General features: G+C 53.7%; 1 protein-coding gene and 4 non-coding genes across 5 annotated transcripts; all 5 read left to right on the top strand.

Annotated features, from left to right (window-relative positions):
• Positions 1–2,907: 2,907 nt before the first annotated feature.
• On the top strand, positions 2,908–9,704 carry RPL3 (ribosomal protein L3; the record flags this gene model as incomplete). Its single annotated transcript, NM_001193554.1, is given in 10 exon segments — positions 2,908–2,929; positions 3,865–4,057; positions 4,896–5,064; positions 5,687–5,822; positions 6,984–7,170; positions 7,692–7,852; positions 8,339–8,440; positions 8,853–8,948; positions 9,279–9,398; positions 9,604–9,704. Coding segments are annotated over 10 exon segments (1,212 nt in total). The 5' UTR covers positions 2,908–2,926.
• LOC114670668 (small nucleolar RNA SNORD43) lies at positions 3,414–3,477 on the top strand. Its single transcript, XR_003720364.1, has one exon. It is a non-coding gene; the product is annotated as a small nucleolar RNA SNORD43 (small nucleolar RNA).
• Positions 5,632–5,686, top strand: LOC114670696 (small nucleolar RNA U82P). The gene has a single exon (XR_003720391.1). It is a non-coding gene; the product is annotated as a small nucleolar RNA U82P (small nucleolar RNA).
• LOC114670688 (small nucleolar RNA U83B) lies at positions 7,232–7,326 on the top strand. Its single transcript, XR_003720384.1, has one exon. It is a non-coding gene; the product is annotated as a small nucleolar RNA U83B (small nucleolar RNA).
• Positions 8,656–8,748, top strand: LOC114670686 (small nucleolar RNA U83B). The gene has a single exon (XR_003720382.1). It is a non-coding gene; the product is annotated as a small nucleolar RNA U83B (small nucleolar RNA).
• Positions 9,705–15,559: the final 5,855 nt, after the last annotated feature.

Genomic DNA, 15,559 nt, shown 5'->3' on the forward strand with positions numbered 1-15,559 from the left:
AAGGCAATTCAGGTCTACTGATGCTCTCTTCTCTCTTGACTGGAAAGGGAATTCCTGAGGGAGAATAGTTTGCCCAGGACCCTTAGTGGCATTGCTTCTTTTGGAACCTTCATTACAATTTTAAATTGTCTTATTTGGTCTGTGACGGCAGCCATCTTATTCTCCTCTATATTCCCGCAGCCTGGTGCAGGACCCAGCACAGAGCAGGCCTGCAGTAATAATTTCTTCTTGCTCAGGATTCCAAAGCCCCTTTTCCAGTGAGGTTATTGATCCCTGAGTCTGATGCCATGAAAACCCAACCTGGAGTCAGATAGACTTGAGCTCTGTCCTTCACTAATTATGTGACTTTGTCAAGTTATTAACCTCTTGGATGGAAGTTAATTTTCTACGTAAAAAGGGGGCATATAGGTAGGTTATAATCCTTTGCATCCTGAATTTTTTTTTTTTTGAGACTGAGTTTTGCTCTTGTCACCCAGGTTGGAGTGCAATGGCATGATCTTGGCTCACTGCAACCTCCACCTCCCAGGTTCAAGCAATTCTCCTGCCTCAGCCTCCCAAATAGCTGGGATTACAGGTGCCTGCCACCACCCCTGGCTAATTTTTGTATTTTTACTACAGACGGGGTTTCACCATGTTGGCCAGGCTGGTCTCAAACTCCTGACCTCAGATGATCCACCCACCTTGGCCTCCCAAAGTGCTGGGGATTTGGCATGAGCCACTACACCTGGCCTTATTTTTTTATTTTTTTATTTTTTGAGAATCCTGATTGGTCACCTAAGCTGGAGCACAGTGGTGCAATCTCGGCTCACTGCAACCTCTGCCTCCTGATTCAAGCAATTCTCCTGCCTCAGCCTCCGGGGTAGCTGGGACTACAGGCGTGCAGCCACAACCGGCTAATTTTTGTATTTTTAGTAGAGACGAGGTTTCACTGTGTTGGTCAGGCTGGTCTCAAACTCCTGACCTCAGGTGATCCACCCCTATCGGCCTTCTGAAGTGTTGGGATTACAGGCATAAGCCACCGTGCCCGGCCTGTATCCCGAAATTTTAAAACGCTTCTTAAATTATTTGGCAGCAAAAAGTAAACTGATGCATTTTTTGGGCAGCAAAGTCAGCCTTGAACTGATGTGAGTCTATTTATATTTATCCCACTCAATGTGAATATTCATGTTTCCTTACAGAATATTGTTTTTCTTTAAAGAGTACTGGATTACATAATATACAGTGGGTGCACCATAGTACCTTTCTAAAACTAAAAAAATGCTGAATTTTGAAACATATGTGGCCCCCAGGATTTCTAATAATGGATTGAAGATCTATCAGTTATGTCCTTTGGGGATGGTGTGAGGATTGAGATTTTTTTTTTTTTTGAGACGGAGTCTCGCTCTGTAGCCCAGGCTGGAATGCACTGGCAATCTCAGCTCACTGCAACCTCCGCCTCCTGGGTTCAAGCGATTCTCTCGCCTCAGCCTCCCAAGTAGCTGGGATTAAAGACGCACACCATCGTGCCGGGCTAATTTTTGTATTTTTGATAGAGACGGGGTTTCGCCAGGTTGGCCAGGCTGGTTTAGAACTCCTGACCTCAGGTGATCCGCCTGCCTCAGCCTCCCAAATTGTTGGGATTATGGCCGAGAGAATGTTTTTTAAACCACGGTGGGAGCGAAGGCCAGGCCCAGAATAAAAGATGACAGGGTGGGACGGAGGAAGCAGAAGGTGATATGAGAGCGTGTGCTAGGGTTCAGCCATGAGGCTGAAGTAGACGGTTAGGAGAGCGTCTTCCGTGGCCGCTGAAGTTGATGCTTAATTCCGAGGAAACGACGAGGGATCCTTGTAAAGTAACGAGATACTTGATTCTTAGATTTGTAGGGGGCCGGGCGCGGTGGCTCACGCCTGTAATCCCAGCACTTTGGGAGGCCGAGGCGGGCGGATCACGAGGTCAGGAGTTCAAGACCAGCCTGGCCAACATGGTGAAATCCCGTCTCTACTAAAAATACAAAAAAAAAAAAAAAAAAAAAAATTTAGCCGGACGCATTCCTGTAATCCCAGCTACTCGGGAGGCTGAGGCAAGAGAATTGCTTGAACCGTGACCCCGGAAGCGGAGGTTGCAGTGAGCCGAGATCGCGCCACTGTACTCCAGCCTGCGCGACAGAGCGAGACTCCGTCTCAAAAAAAAAAAAAAAAAAAAAAAAAAAAAAGATTCGTAAGGGAGGAGCCTGTAGGCAGGGAAACGGTCAGGACCCGAGTTACCCTGGAGCCCAAGCGGAGATCAGCGAAAGTCCTTGTTGATGCAGAGGTCTGGAAGGCGTGGGGCTCAGGGAGGCTGGGCAGCTGGACTCGGCATGACCCGAGGTCGTGAGGCCGTTCCGCAGGCTTGGGACGCTCCTGAGACTCTCAGAATCAAGTGCAGGCCACTGCATTAGCATGGGAGAAATGGTAGAGACAGGGCTTGAGGGAAGGATGCCCGAGATTAAAGGTATTAAAGGCAAGTTGGTGTCGCGGCAAAACCAGCGTCGGAGCCAGGAAACAAGGGTTTCAGTCTTTCCTCGCCAATTCCAGAGATAGCTGCATATCACAGGAAGAAAAGCGACGCAGCCATTTTTCTTCATTATTATCAAATTTGGCTGCTGCCGGACGCCGTAGAGTTGTGGCACACCAAACCCTCAGCCCGCTTCTCCGTGGCTTTTCATTAAGTTTGAACCCGACCCCTCGCCGTAGAGTGTCTAATTTCGGTCCCAGAAGCTGACGTCCACCTCGGAACGAAAGTTAGGCGCGGAAGAGCATGCGTAGAAATGGCGCTCGGTACGTGCCCCCCGACCCGACGTCTGCCGCGGGGGCGCGCTCGCACGCCGGAAGGGGCGGAGCCAGATCTGACTTTATATAGCGGACACCGACAACAAGTCGACCTCTACCGGCGGGATTTGATGGCGTGATGGTATGTACTGTAATGGCGTCCGATTCATTGTCACCGGCGTCGGCACGGCTGAATCCGCGACGCATCGCCGCCATCCCAGCTTGGCCGGCGCCGGGGCTTGCTCTAGGGGCACAGGCGACCCAGCGGGGGCCTCAGTCAGGCCTATTTTCTGGAAAGTCGAGAGGCTTGTGGAGAAGAGCGCTTGGAGGACTGGCTTTGGGCCTGCAGGTCGGCCAGAGACAGGCCGTAAGGGTGGGAGCAGGCTTGGAGGCCCGGCATTTTTAAAGCCATGAGTCATTGCTGAGTTTCGATCTCACCAACTCCATCATTAGTTGGGATTAGGGCCCATAAGCAGCTTGTCTGGATAGGAGGACCTTGGGTGGGGGTTCTCGGCACCGTTCTCATTGGGAGGTAAAGAAGCTTGCGGGAGGAGAATGTTGTGGAGTCCTCTTGAAATATCTGGGACCGCTTGTGCACTCCGAAGGCCTCTGGAGCTCCCAGAAGCCACAGATGATGAACTTATTGACGGGCGGACAGAAACTGTGTGCTGATTGTCATGTTCTGATTTGGCTCTGCCGAGTTCTCTGGCCTACGTGTATCGGTGTAGTTAGTGTCCGGGCGCTAGAGGCAGCCCATAGCGTAGTATTGGCTAGTTGCTACCCAGCATTTATTTGTCCCTGGAGTGCCTTTCTTTAGTGGTCAAAACCTTGCTAATTGGCACATAAAGCTGCCTGTTGAGCAGTTTTTAGTGTCACTAAGTGTATTTTTGTGTGGTGTTAGAGAAAAAAACGGATGGCTCGTTTTCTTACAGGTTGAGAGGATTTGAAATTAGATTCAGCTTAAATTTTGTTGAATACAAAAACATTCTTGACATGTGCGAGCCTGGAGGAGATAATTATCTTTTTACTCGGTTTGCTGGGTGTCTGGTGCTGACGGTGATTTTTTCCCCCCCCCAGTCTCACAGAAAGTTCTCGGCTCCCAGACATGGGTCGCTCGGCTTCCTGCCTCGGAAGCGCAGCAGCAGGCATCGCGGGAAGGTTAAGAGCTTCCCTAAAGATGATCCGTCTAAGCCGGTCCACCTCACAGCCTTCCTGGGATACAAGGCTGGCATGACCCACATCGTGCGGGAAGTCGACAGGCCAGGATCTAGTATGTACAGGCCTCCTGAAAGTTGGGGGATAGGAGTGGAGGGGGAGGGAAACTGGAGAGATGGAGTCAAGCTGTTAGCAGAGGGCAGACTTTTTTTTTTAAGCTGGAGTTACAGGTTGTCAGAACTTCTGTGACAGCGGACAACCTCAAGACTAATATTCCAAGGCTACAGATGGCCGGCACTGTTCGCTTTAGGTGCGGGAATATTCCAAGGCTACAGATGGCCGGCACTGTTTGCTTTAGGTGCGGAGTGGGGTATTGCTTTCAGAGCATAGTAAATTTGCCAGGAGCCTTAGCAAAGAGAAGTAACACTAGTATGGGGGGTTGGAGCTGCTGAGGCTGGAATAAGAAGTGCCTCATTCATGTTTTACTTGTTCACGTGCATTTCGCCTAAAAGCTTGAATAATGGCCACTTACCTGTGTGTTTTCTACTTAGAGATGTCTAACAGCACTGGTTGCTGAGCCATGGAGACATTAACGTTAGACAATTGATATTGACTCTAAACTGAGCTCAGAGCTATTTCTGTGTCCCAGTTATATTTAGGACACTTGAATTTTCCAGATAAATAGCAAATCTTGTCTGCCTCCAGAGGTTTCTGTAGAAGAGAATTGAAGCTGGACAGGTATTTGGTTATCTAGGGTCCTGATATTTTTTAAGTTAAAGAACATAAATGCACTTTGAATGAGAAGTAGGTAGTAAGGACAGCCCTGAGTGTCCAGACTGCAGGTGTGGGGCCCAGTTGCCCTTCCGGCCTAAATGGGCATTTTGCATTTTCCTAGAAAACATTACACCCCTTGCTTGGGCTCCTGCCAAGTCTGACTACTGCTTTCTTTGCAGAGGTGAACAAGAAGGAGGTGGTGGAGGCTGTAACCATTGTGGAGACGCCACCCATGGTGGTTGTGGGCATTGTGGGCTACGTGGAAACCCCTCGAGGCCTCCGGACCTTCAAGACTGTCTTCGCTGAGCACATCAGTGATGAATGCAAGAGGCGTTTCTATAAGAACTGGTGAGGGAGGAGGCCCTGCAGTCCCTAGCTTGGGAGCTGGAGAGCAGGGAGCAGTGTGTGCATGGTTTCTCAGCTCTGTAGCAGGCAGGGAGCTGCTGTCTCGGGTTTAGTTTGTCTCTTGAACAGAAAAATACCTGCGATCAGACTTTGGCCAGCCATCGGGCTTCAGCTGGGAGCTGACACCCTCATTCTGAGTCCAGGCTAGTGGGTGGTGGCTGAGGACCCAGTTGGTTGAGGAGTCCAACTAGAAACCATGAGAGGTAGCAGGATAATTCAACCCCTATAGGGGTGGCAAGGGCCTCTGGCCCTGGCTGGAGTGTCCCATTTCCTCCATCACTGAATGGGTGCTCCCCCAAGTCAGAAAGCTTGCTTTCTAGCACCCAGGAGCAAGAATTTTGTTTGAATGTTTGTAACTTAAATTAACCTTGTGGACCTCTGCTCAGCTCCGCTCGGCTCTGCCCGATGAGCTCCATCCAGGCTCCGCTTGCCGGTGGAAAAGGCTCCTTAGAAGCCGGCAATGAGCCCCATCCCCACGCGGTGCCAGTGTGTCTTCCGCTCACCCCTCGAGGGGTGATGAAGGCCTGCACCCGGCCCCCTCCCCAACTCTACTCTGCTCCTGAAGGCATAAATCTAAGAAGAAGGCCTTTACCAAGTACTGCAAGAAATGGCAGGATGAGGATGGCAAGAAGCAGCTGGAGAAGGACTTCAGCAGCATGAAGAAGTACTGCCAAGTCATCCGTGTCATTGCCCACACCCAGGTGAGTGCAGTTCCCCGGGGTGGCTTGGCCTGCCACTTAGTAAAAGTGACCTATGTGATCATAGGGGTCCTGTGCCCCCATGTGTGTGAGTAGGCTTCTCCCTTGCCAGCAGAGGGCACTGTGTCCTTACTGGCCCTTAGCAAGGGAACCACGCCCCTTTAAAATTCAACTGGCTGACCCAACTGGTGACTCACCAGTGACACTGAAATGCCTGCCTGAAAGTTGGTTGTGAGGTACTGGCTGCTTTCCTGGAAACCTAGTTTGTGAGCTGAGCAGGCCCTTTATTGACTTGGTTAGAGTGGGTGTCTCTTGCTGTCCTGTTATAGGTTATCCTTTCAAGTGCTGAGCACAACCCCATGTGGTGAGGGCCACCACAGATTAGAGTGCATGTCCACCATTGAAATTTTGTCAGGACATTGCTGGGCTGTTCCTGAGTGAACGCTTTATGCTTAAATGCTTTTTTTTTTTTTTTTTTTTGAGACAGAGTTTTGCTCTTGTTGCCCAGGCTAGCGTGCAATAGCCCTATCTCGGCTCACCACAACCTCTGCTTCCTAGGTTCAAGCGATTCTCCTGCCTCAGCCTCCCGAGTAGCTGGGATTACAGGCATGCGCCACCACACCCCACTAATTTTGTATTTTTAGTAGAGATGGGATTTCTCCATGTTGGTCAGGCTGGTCTTGAACTCCTCACCTCGGATGATCCACCTGCCTCGGCCTCCCAAAGTGCTGGGATTACAGGCGTGAGCCACCGCGTCCGGTGATGGATTTTCTTATTTAGAGCTTGTGCTGTCTCAAAAGCAGGCTTGTCACTAGGGGAAGTGTAGGTAGCTGAGGTAAAACTACTGCAATACCCCAGGGGAACTGACCCAAAGGACAGCTACAGGAACACTGGGCTGGTAGGTGCTGGGATCTGGTTGTTTGCCTGTGGTGTGGGCCCTGTCCGCTCATCCTGACAGTAACTCAGGCACCAGAATCCAAAGTTAAGTTGTTGCTGTTGGCAAAAATGAAAGTTATTTCCTCTTTGTGAGGTTCAGTGATTTGTTCAGAGTTAACTGGCTTTTTGCTGTGTGCTTGACATCAATCAGGCCGCATGGAGCTGTAGTTCCTCTGCTGTGGGAGGAGCACTGGCAGCTGGAGCTGAGTTGTGTCTACCTCCTCCTAGATGCGCCTGCTTCCTCTGCGCCAGAAGAAGGCCCACCTGATGGAGATCCAGGTGAACGGAGGCACCGTGGCCGAGAAGCTGGACTGGGCCCGCGAGAGGCTCGAGCAGCAGGTACCTGTGAACCAAGTGTTTGGGCAGGATGAGATGATCGACGTCATCGGGGTCACCAAGGGCAAAGGCTACAAAGGTGAGCTTTGCAGCAGCTTGCATTGCTGTGCAAACTTGGGGGAGAAGTGATTTTAGGCCCAGCTGTTCAGTGATGAGGCTCAGAGTGAGCGCTGGGCACAGCGCCCGAATCAGACACTGTGGAACCATTCTCTACTGCCTTCCTTCTGAGAACAGCCTTGTGGTCAGAAGTGGCTGGGATAGCAGAGGGCCAGGGGACAACTTCTTACCATGTTCCTGGACCCTTTGCTCTTTGTAGCTCAGTAGATAACTGCAAAGGGGAGCTTGGAATTATGTCTGTCAATCCCTGCGGATGGGGGAGCTTAAACTAATGGATGCCTTAAAAAGCGCCCATTCACAGTTGAGTTCAGGGTTATACCCCCAGAACCTATCCACCTTGACAGGGGAGATCTGTGGGTAATGCACATGAAATAATCTCATCACCCCTCAGATGACCCAGCCATAGTTGGTAATTGTTGAGTAGGAGGAAGGGGTGAGTGGGAGGTGCTGGCATTGAGGTGCAGTAATGTGTATGCATTCCAGGGGTCACCAGTCGTTGGCACACCAAGAAGCTGCCCCGCAAGACCCACCGAGGCCTGCGCAAGGTGGCCTGTATTGGGGCATGGCATCCTGCTCGTGTGGCCTTCTCTGTGGCACGTGCTGGGCAGAAAGGCTACCATCACCGCACTGAGATCAATAAGAAGGTGAGGTTCTGAGAGTGGTCCCTGGGGGTGGGAAGATGACCTTGTGATGGAGGCTGGGGTTTCTGTGCCTGTCAGCGCTGCTTCATGGACTGTAGCTTATGCATCATGTGGACATACATCAGTGACTCGCTTTTCATGGGTCAGTTCTGGCCCATCTTGATGGTTTGTAAGGTGCCAGCCTGTAAAGTGGCTGTGGTGAGGCTGACTTGGTGTGGCTGGGGATACTAGCCTTATTGGTTCCTGATCCCACCACCAGTGGTGTGACAGGCCTCCTATGTTGTACAGCAGGATCTTTAGTTTTAGCCCAGCCACTTCACAGAAAGGAACCTGGAGAGCCAGCCACCTTTTTGCTCTGAAGTTGGGATACGCTGTGACTGGGACTGAGGCCTCAGCGGCCTTCCTAGAGAGCTTTGCAGGTCAGCACACTGGCACGTCTGGCTTATTTGTCCCTAATGCCCCAGCCTTACGCCCTTCTTGTTCATTCAGATCTATAAGATTGGCCAGGGCTACCTTATCAAGGATGGCAAGCTGATCAAGAACAATGCCTCCACTGACTATGACCTGTCTGACAAGAGCATCAACCCTCTGGTAAGTAATGGGTGTTCTGCTCTATGAGGCCACCCCAGGCCTCTTCTGTGGGGTGAGGTCCTCGTGTCTTTGGGGATAGGCTGCTCCCTAGGGGCTGTCAGCAGGATTGTTAACTGAAGCCAGCACAGCACTTAGCTGTGTTCCTTGTAAGTGGCATGTTGTCATTCGAGTCCACTCGTTGGGGTTGGCTGGTGAGAAGTGGGGTCTCGGGCTCAGCTGCTCAGTGATGAGGCCTGGAATGTGCGCTGGGCACAGCGCCCGAGACAGACTGCGGAACCGTTCCTTGTTGCCTTCCTTCTGAGAACAGCCCTGTGGTCAGAGAGGGCCTGAATCTGGAGGGGTCATCTGTGCACAACAGTCCCCTCTTGTGCCTGGTGCTGGGCCTGTGCTGATCCGATGGTCTTGTTTTCAGGGTGGCTTTGTCCACTATGGTGAAGTGACCAATGACTTTGTCATGCTGAAAGGCTGTGTGGTGGGAACCAAGAAGCGGGTGCTCACCCTCCGCAAGGTGAGGCGGGCCCTGCCTGGTCGTGGGGGGCTCCTGTAGAGGGAGGACCCAAGGCCACAGACGCTGGTGGCCCTGGTGGCAGAGGAAAGGAAGGAGAGGGTGTTGGCAGTCTTTTCACACTGGCTTTGAAGTCCTGGAATGAGGAAATTCCCAGTCTGGCCTTGCTGGGCTGTTTGCTTCTTTGAGTGTGTCCTCATCTGCTGGGTGGTGGGCCGGGGGTGCGGCGCTGAATTGATGGTGTGGCTTCCCAGATGCAGGGGCGCTGTGAACCAAGTTCTGAGGAAAGCCTGTCTCTTGTAATCCTAAATCCCTTCCCCTCTTGGCCCACAGTCCTTGCTGGTGCAGACGAAGCGGCGGGCTCTGGAGAAGATTGACCTTAAGTTCATTGACACCACCTCCAAGTTTGGCCATGGCCGCTTCCAGACCATGGAAGAGAAGAAAGCATTCATGGTGAGTGCCTCTGCCTGCCCCCCTCGCTGGGTGCTGTGACTTGGCCCCCGCCAGCCTTTGGCTCCACCGGGGGTAGGGGTGGTCTTGATGCCTTGGGCCTCTCTTGTGGCTGTGGAGACTGGCCCGGAGTCTTGGTCCCCTCTAGAGTGGGCATCTGCTGTCGCCTGCCATCTTCTCCCTCTGACCACTGCCTCTCTCCCCACAGGGACCACTCAAGAAAGACCGAATTGCAAAGGAAGAAGGAGCTTAATGCGAGGAGCAGATTTTGCAGCTGGTGGGGTCTCAATAAAAGTTATTTTCCACTGATATCTTGCCTCTTTCTCCAGAGCGGCCGGGACTGGGGAGGCAGATGGGGGCCCCCGAGGTGCCTTGTGCTCCCCAAGGCTTAGCTACACTGGGTTTGCCCTCTGGCCTCCTACTCTGTCCCCCACCCTCAGTCCCTGGAGGGAGGTAAAAGCTGGACCTGGTTCTGCTGCTGAGCTGTAGAAAGCCAGCCTGAAGCAGTGGGCATTGTGCAAATGTTTGTCACCAGGGCGAGGCAGCTGGGTCTCTGCTGTTTGCACAGCTTGGGTGAAGCTAGTGCTGTGGAGGGGGGAAGGAGACAAGGAGGCCTGGAAGTTCCCCGGCGCCTTTGATGCTGATGTGCAGGCAGACCCTGGGTCTGTTACTTGTCTAAAAAGTTCATTTGGTTTTAAATTAATCCAGGGAAGGGTGTCTTCCAGTTAAGGCTTGTTGAGGTTCTTTTGTAATCTGCACCCCAAGTCTGGTACTGGGAGAGCATGAACACAGGCACAAAGGTTAAGGAACTTGCCAGGGCTCAGCAGCTGGAAGCCTAGTTGGAACGTGTGGTAGAGGGCTGTGTCCCCTCTGGGCTGGGATCCGCCCTCTGGGACTTGGCTGGTTCAGTCCCTGTCCCCACTGGAGATGGCCCCTCTACCCCAGCCCCCGGGCATGGGACTTAGTTGCTTTGTTGACTTGCATGTTGAGTGCCTGCTGCTCTCAGCCTCGAGCCCAGGATGCTGGGGTGTGGCTGCTGCTGTAAGCTGAAGGAAGCCTCCGGGCTCTGGACTGACCCCTGTGACCTGGCCTGGAGCCGGGTGAGCTGGGTGAAGCCCAGCACAGACCCTGGCGATTGGACCCACTTGCTGACTCCCCATCTTTGCTCAAGCTGCACCTAGGCTCTACCAGGACGGGGCATGGAATACAGGTGCCCTGATGCCATCAAAGCTGGTCCCTCAGCTTCAGATGCTGTGGCTGTGTGCAGGCACTGCTGTACTCCAGCCCTCCCTGGGTTATTTGTGGCTAGAGTCCCCAGCTGTGGCAGCTGACTGTCCACCCAGCAGAGTGTCTGGCAGGCCTGCCAGTCACCTGGGCCCTAACTGCATGTCTGAGTCTGTTTATTTGGATGGATTGGCAATAGCTGGGATCTGAGGATCAGCGTGCACCTGTGGGCTCGGTGTGTGTGGGACTGTGGGAGAACAGCTGGGAAGATGCCCAAGTTGTCGCTGCTTCCCTGTGGACGTGAGGGTACGGGGTGGGGCACTAAAATGTCTTGAAGTCATCCAGGTGCAGAGCGGTTAAGTGCCATGTGGGTCCTGAGGCAGGGGCAGGCCAGAGTTGAGTGTGTGCAGCAGGAACCTTCCCCACATGTGTGTCCACCCCGCATGTCTCCAGCCCCTTCTGAGCTTGACTTGGGGCAGTTGGTCTCAAGGCACAACCCTCCTTCCTGCAGCCCCTCCCATCCTTGGCTCTGCAGCCTGGGCCTGGATGACTGGAGCTGCACTTCAGGTTGGAGCCACCAGGGGGTGAGTGTGCGGCACGTGCCCTGCAAGAGGGCGCTGCTAGGGATTTTGGATTGGGCAGGGTTCCCTTCTGTATCAGAGTCTCCGGATGCCCCGCATGGGTCGGGACCTGTTGTCCCAAGGCCACCAGGCACCTTAGTGGCAGGGCCAGGTGTGAGACCTGGTTGCCTGGTCTCCTGGGTGCTGCCTCTTGTCAGTCTCCCCGGTTCGATCTCGTCCTGGTGGGGATGATGAGTGGGCAGGGGTCCCAGCCTGTCCCCTCCCTTCCCCATCCCTTAGGCTGGGCCTGGAGCCCTGCTGCCCACCCAGCCCAGATAGGAAAGGGTTTGCTGGTCTGAGATGTCCTGGCTGAGCCTTGCTGCCTCTCCAGGGCTCCGTACTCAGTTGTGGGGATGTCTGTCTGCCCCCAGGCTCAGGACACACACACAGGCATCCGGTAACACAGACACACCTGCAGGCTGCAAGTGGAGGCTGGCGTCACACCTGTACCTGTCCACATGTGCCCAAGTGCACAGAAAGCCTTTCTCACGGGCAGCCTGGCTTGACTAGGGGCTGAGTCTTTGCTGTAGACAGCCACACAGCCCATCCTTGCCTGCCATGTGTGGTGGCTCACATCTGTAATCCCAGCACTTTGGGACACTTTGGGAGGATTGCTTGAGCCCAGGAGTTTGAGACAACATAGTGAGACCTGTCTCTACAAAAGATTTACAAGTTAGCTGGGTGTGGCGGCGCATGCCTGTATTCCCAGCTACTTGGGAGGCTGAGGTGGGAGGATCTGCTTGAGCCTGGGAGGTCAAGACTGCAGTGAGCCATGCATGATTGTGCCACTGCACTCCAGCCTGGAGTGCTCCACAGAGCAAGATCCTGTCAAGAAAAAAGCAAGGCAGTTTAGCAGTGAAGACGGCTGTGAGGAAATAAAACAGGTCACTGGGATGGAGTCATGTGGGTGGGGGCGGGGAGGCCTCTCTGAGATCTGAAGAGTATGGAGGATCCTGCCGGCGGAGCCCTGTGCTGGAACACTCACTCCCGGCAGGGAACAGCGAGTGCGAAGGCCCTGGGGCGGGACAAGGCTCCTGGGCTCGGGTATGAGCTCCTGAGGGCTCGGGTATGAGCTCCTGAGGGGGGCGTGTCATGATGTGGGCTCATTCCCAGCTGGATCTCCTGTCTCCCCAGCATGGAGTCGGTTTGTTGGGGGTCCCCACATCTCTGGGCCTCGTCTGTGTTGTGCGTGTGCCCGGCTGTCCCGAGCGGAGGCCTGCGGTGGGTGGGGTGGCTGCCGTGCCTGTGCATGTCACCGAGGGTACATCTCCAAGTGCCTGCTGGCATGCACTTCCTGTCACGCTTTTCTCTCACCAGAACCCCTAGACAGGCCTTGCCGGAATCCTGTGGTGACAGAACAAGAAGTCTCATTCCATTCCTCCTGAAAAAAAGAAAAAATACCTGCTGGGAATTTCTGAGCAAGTGGGAACAGGGAGGTGGTGGCAGGAGCTGCCTTTGCCTTAAAAGGTGTGACGGAGCCAGGGACTTCGCTCAGCTCACCTGGGGATGGCCACAGGGTGCGGAGGGGTGGGCAGCTGGCCGCCACCTTGTGGGCTCACTGCAAATTGCTCTCTGCCTAGATCCTCGTTGACAGCCTTGCTGGCGGGGGCTGTGCTGCCCTGCCTCTGTCCCCCTGCCCAGATGCAGCCCCATGCAGCTGGCAGCTCATCCTCCTCCCCTTGGTTCTCAGCCCTGTAGCTGAGAATGCAGCTACTTGCTGCAGCTTCTGGGGGTCCCCCTGCCCTGCCTCCCGGGTAGTTCCCAGGAGCCCAAAGTCCCCTTCCCTTTCCGGAGCAGTCTCAGGAGCCCACGCCAGACGTGATGCAAACCTCACAGGAGGCAGGAGATTACAGTAGCCCTCCTTATCCGTGAGCCTACCTTCCAACACCCGCAGTGGTGCCGCGGATAGTACCAAACCCTCTGTGGATTAGGCTTTTTCTCTCTCATCACCAAGAGGGCTACAAAGTGACTCACGGGTGGGAATGCCTGCAGTGTGGAGACACTGGACAGAGGAATGAGTCACTCTCATCGCTGCATGATTTAATCACCCTACTCAGAATGGCATGCAATGTCAAATTATGAATTATTTCTGAAATTCTCTGTTTAATATTTTCAGAGGCCGTGGCTGGCTGCTGGAAACTGTAACCAAGGAAAGTGAAACCACAGATATGGGGGCGCTGCGGTAACTCCACAGGCCTGAGAGTGAGGAAGGAAGGGAGCATCCAGGAACCATCCAGAGCCCAACCTCACCAGCCGCTCACCCACAATCGGCAGCACTCACAGGTCAAGGCAGTGCCCAGGACGGCAGGCAGCGATAATTGTGAGCATCTTGCTCTGTATTAGGCACTGAACATTTCACACAGAGAAAAGTCATCCGGCTCACTCCTTGAGGCAGGTTCTGTTATGATCCCATTTTATAGTAAGAAACTGGGGCTTGTGGATGAATAACTTGCACAGGGGCACTGTATGATTGGTGGGGTTGGGACGTGAGCCCAGGCATCTCTCCACCCTCACTCTAGGCTACTAGGGGTTGGTAAAGCCAATGAATGCTGGCTCAAGGGAGAAGGAGAGGGCTCATTTGTTGAGCATCTACGGTGTGCCAAGGTTTGTACTGAACTCTTTAAGAGCTGCCTTATTTTTATTTTTTGAGACAGGGTCTCACTGTGTCGCCTAGGGCTGGAGTGCAGTGGTGCAATCACAGCTCACTGCAGCCTTGACTTCCCGGGCTCAAGCAATCCTCCCACCTCAACCTCCCGAGTAGCTGGGACTACAGGTGTGTGCCACCATACCTGACTGATATTTATTTTTTGTTTTTTTATTTTTTTAGACGGAATCTCGCACTGTGGCCCAGGCTGGAGAGCAGTGGCGCAATCTCGGCTCACTGCAAGCTCCGCCTCTGGGGTTCATGCCATTCTCCTGCCTCAGCCTCCTGAGTAGCTGGGACTACAGGCACCCGCCACCACGCCCGGCTAATTTTTTTGTATTTTTTAGTAGAGATGGGGTTTCACTGTGTTAGCCAGGATGGTCTGGATCTCCTGACCTTGTGATCCACCCGTCTTGGCCTCCCAAAGTGCTGGGATTACAGGCGTGAGCCACTGCGCCTGTCCTAATATTTGTATTTTTTTGTAGAGACTGGGTCTTGTCATGTTGCCCAGGTTGGTCTCAAATGCCTAGGCTTAAACAATCCTCCCCACTCAGCCTTGGAAAGTGCTGGGATTAAAGGCTTTCAGCTACCTTGCCCAGCCCATAAACCTTATTTATTTATTTATGTGTTTATTTATGTTTGAGACAGCGTCTCGCTCTGTTACCCAGACTGGAGTACAGTGGCGCAATCTCAGCTCACTGCAACCTCCACCTCTTGGATTTAAGCGATTCTTGTGCCTTGGCCTCCTGAGTAGCTGGGATTACAGGTGCATGCCACTAGGCCTGGCTGATTTTTGTATTTTTAGTAGAGACGGGGTTTCACCATGTTGGCCAGGCTGGTCTTGAACTCCTAACCTCAGGTGATCCACCCGCCTCGGCCTCCCAAAGTCCTGGGATTACAGGTGTGAGCCATGGCACCTGGTATCACTTCTGTTTTCACAGGGAGGAAATTGAGGCTCAGCAAGGTTAAGTCACAGTCTCTGAGGTCAGACTCTTAGGAGTGGCGAGGCAGGGATATAAAATCCAGCTCCAGACACGAGTGCACAACCATCACACCACGCTGCCCTGGTGGAGGAGGGCTTCGAAGGCTCTGGCTGAGGACTGGAGGGACACATTGTGGAGGAGGGCTTGGAAGGCTCTGGGTAAGGACTGGAGGGACAATGTTTCCCAGCAGCCACTGCGGCCCCCAATGCTCCTTGGCCCCCTACCCTCTCCCAGGCTCATACAATGGGCTCCTGCTTCTTTACAGATGACGTCTCCTGGAGCCCAGTACCACGGCCAGCCCCACCCTCGCTGGGCCCTGAGCCTGCACAGCTGGCCTCCAGGTCACTGGGCTTCATGTGACTATGGAGAAGTGACCCCTCCCCACCCAGTCCCCACCAGAGTCCTGCTTAGCCCGGCAGAGGAAAACGGCTGTGAGGGAAGGCACTAAAGATAGCTGCCTCGCCAACTTCCCCATTCTACTGACCACCGTCTCCTCCCCAGTGGGCTTCTCCAGCAGGCCTCCACCCCAGGCCGTCCTTGAGCCTGGTCAGCCAGCCAGGGGCACGAGCAGGGACCCAGGCAATGGTCACCACCATGGCCGCTGTTATTGAAGGCTCACTGGCCCCAGGCACTGGGCCAGGCAGGACTGTGTGCCTTATTGCACAGAAACCCCTCAACAGGAGGCAGCAAGGA

Source organism: Macaca mulatta, chromosome 10, assembly GCF_049350105.2.
Source record: "Macaca mulatta isolate MMU2019108-1 chromosome 10, T2T-MMU8v2.0, whole genome shotgun sequence".
In the NCBI taxonomy this organism is placed as follows: Eukaryota; Metazoa; Chordata; class Mammalia; order Primates; family Cercopithecidae; genus Macaca; species Macaca mulatta.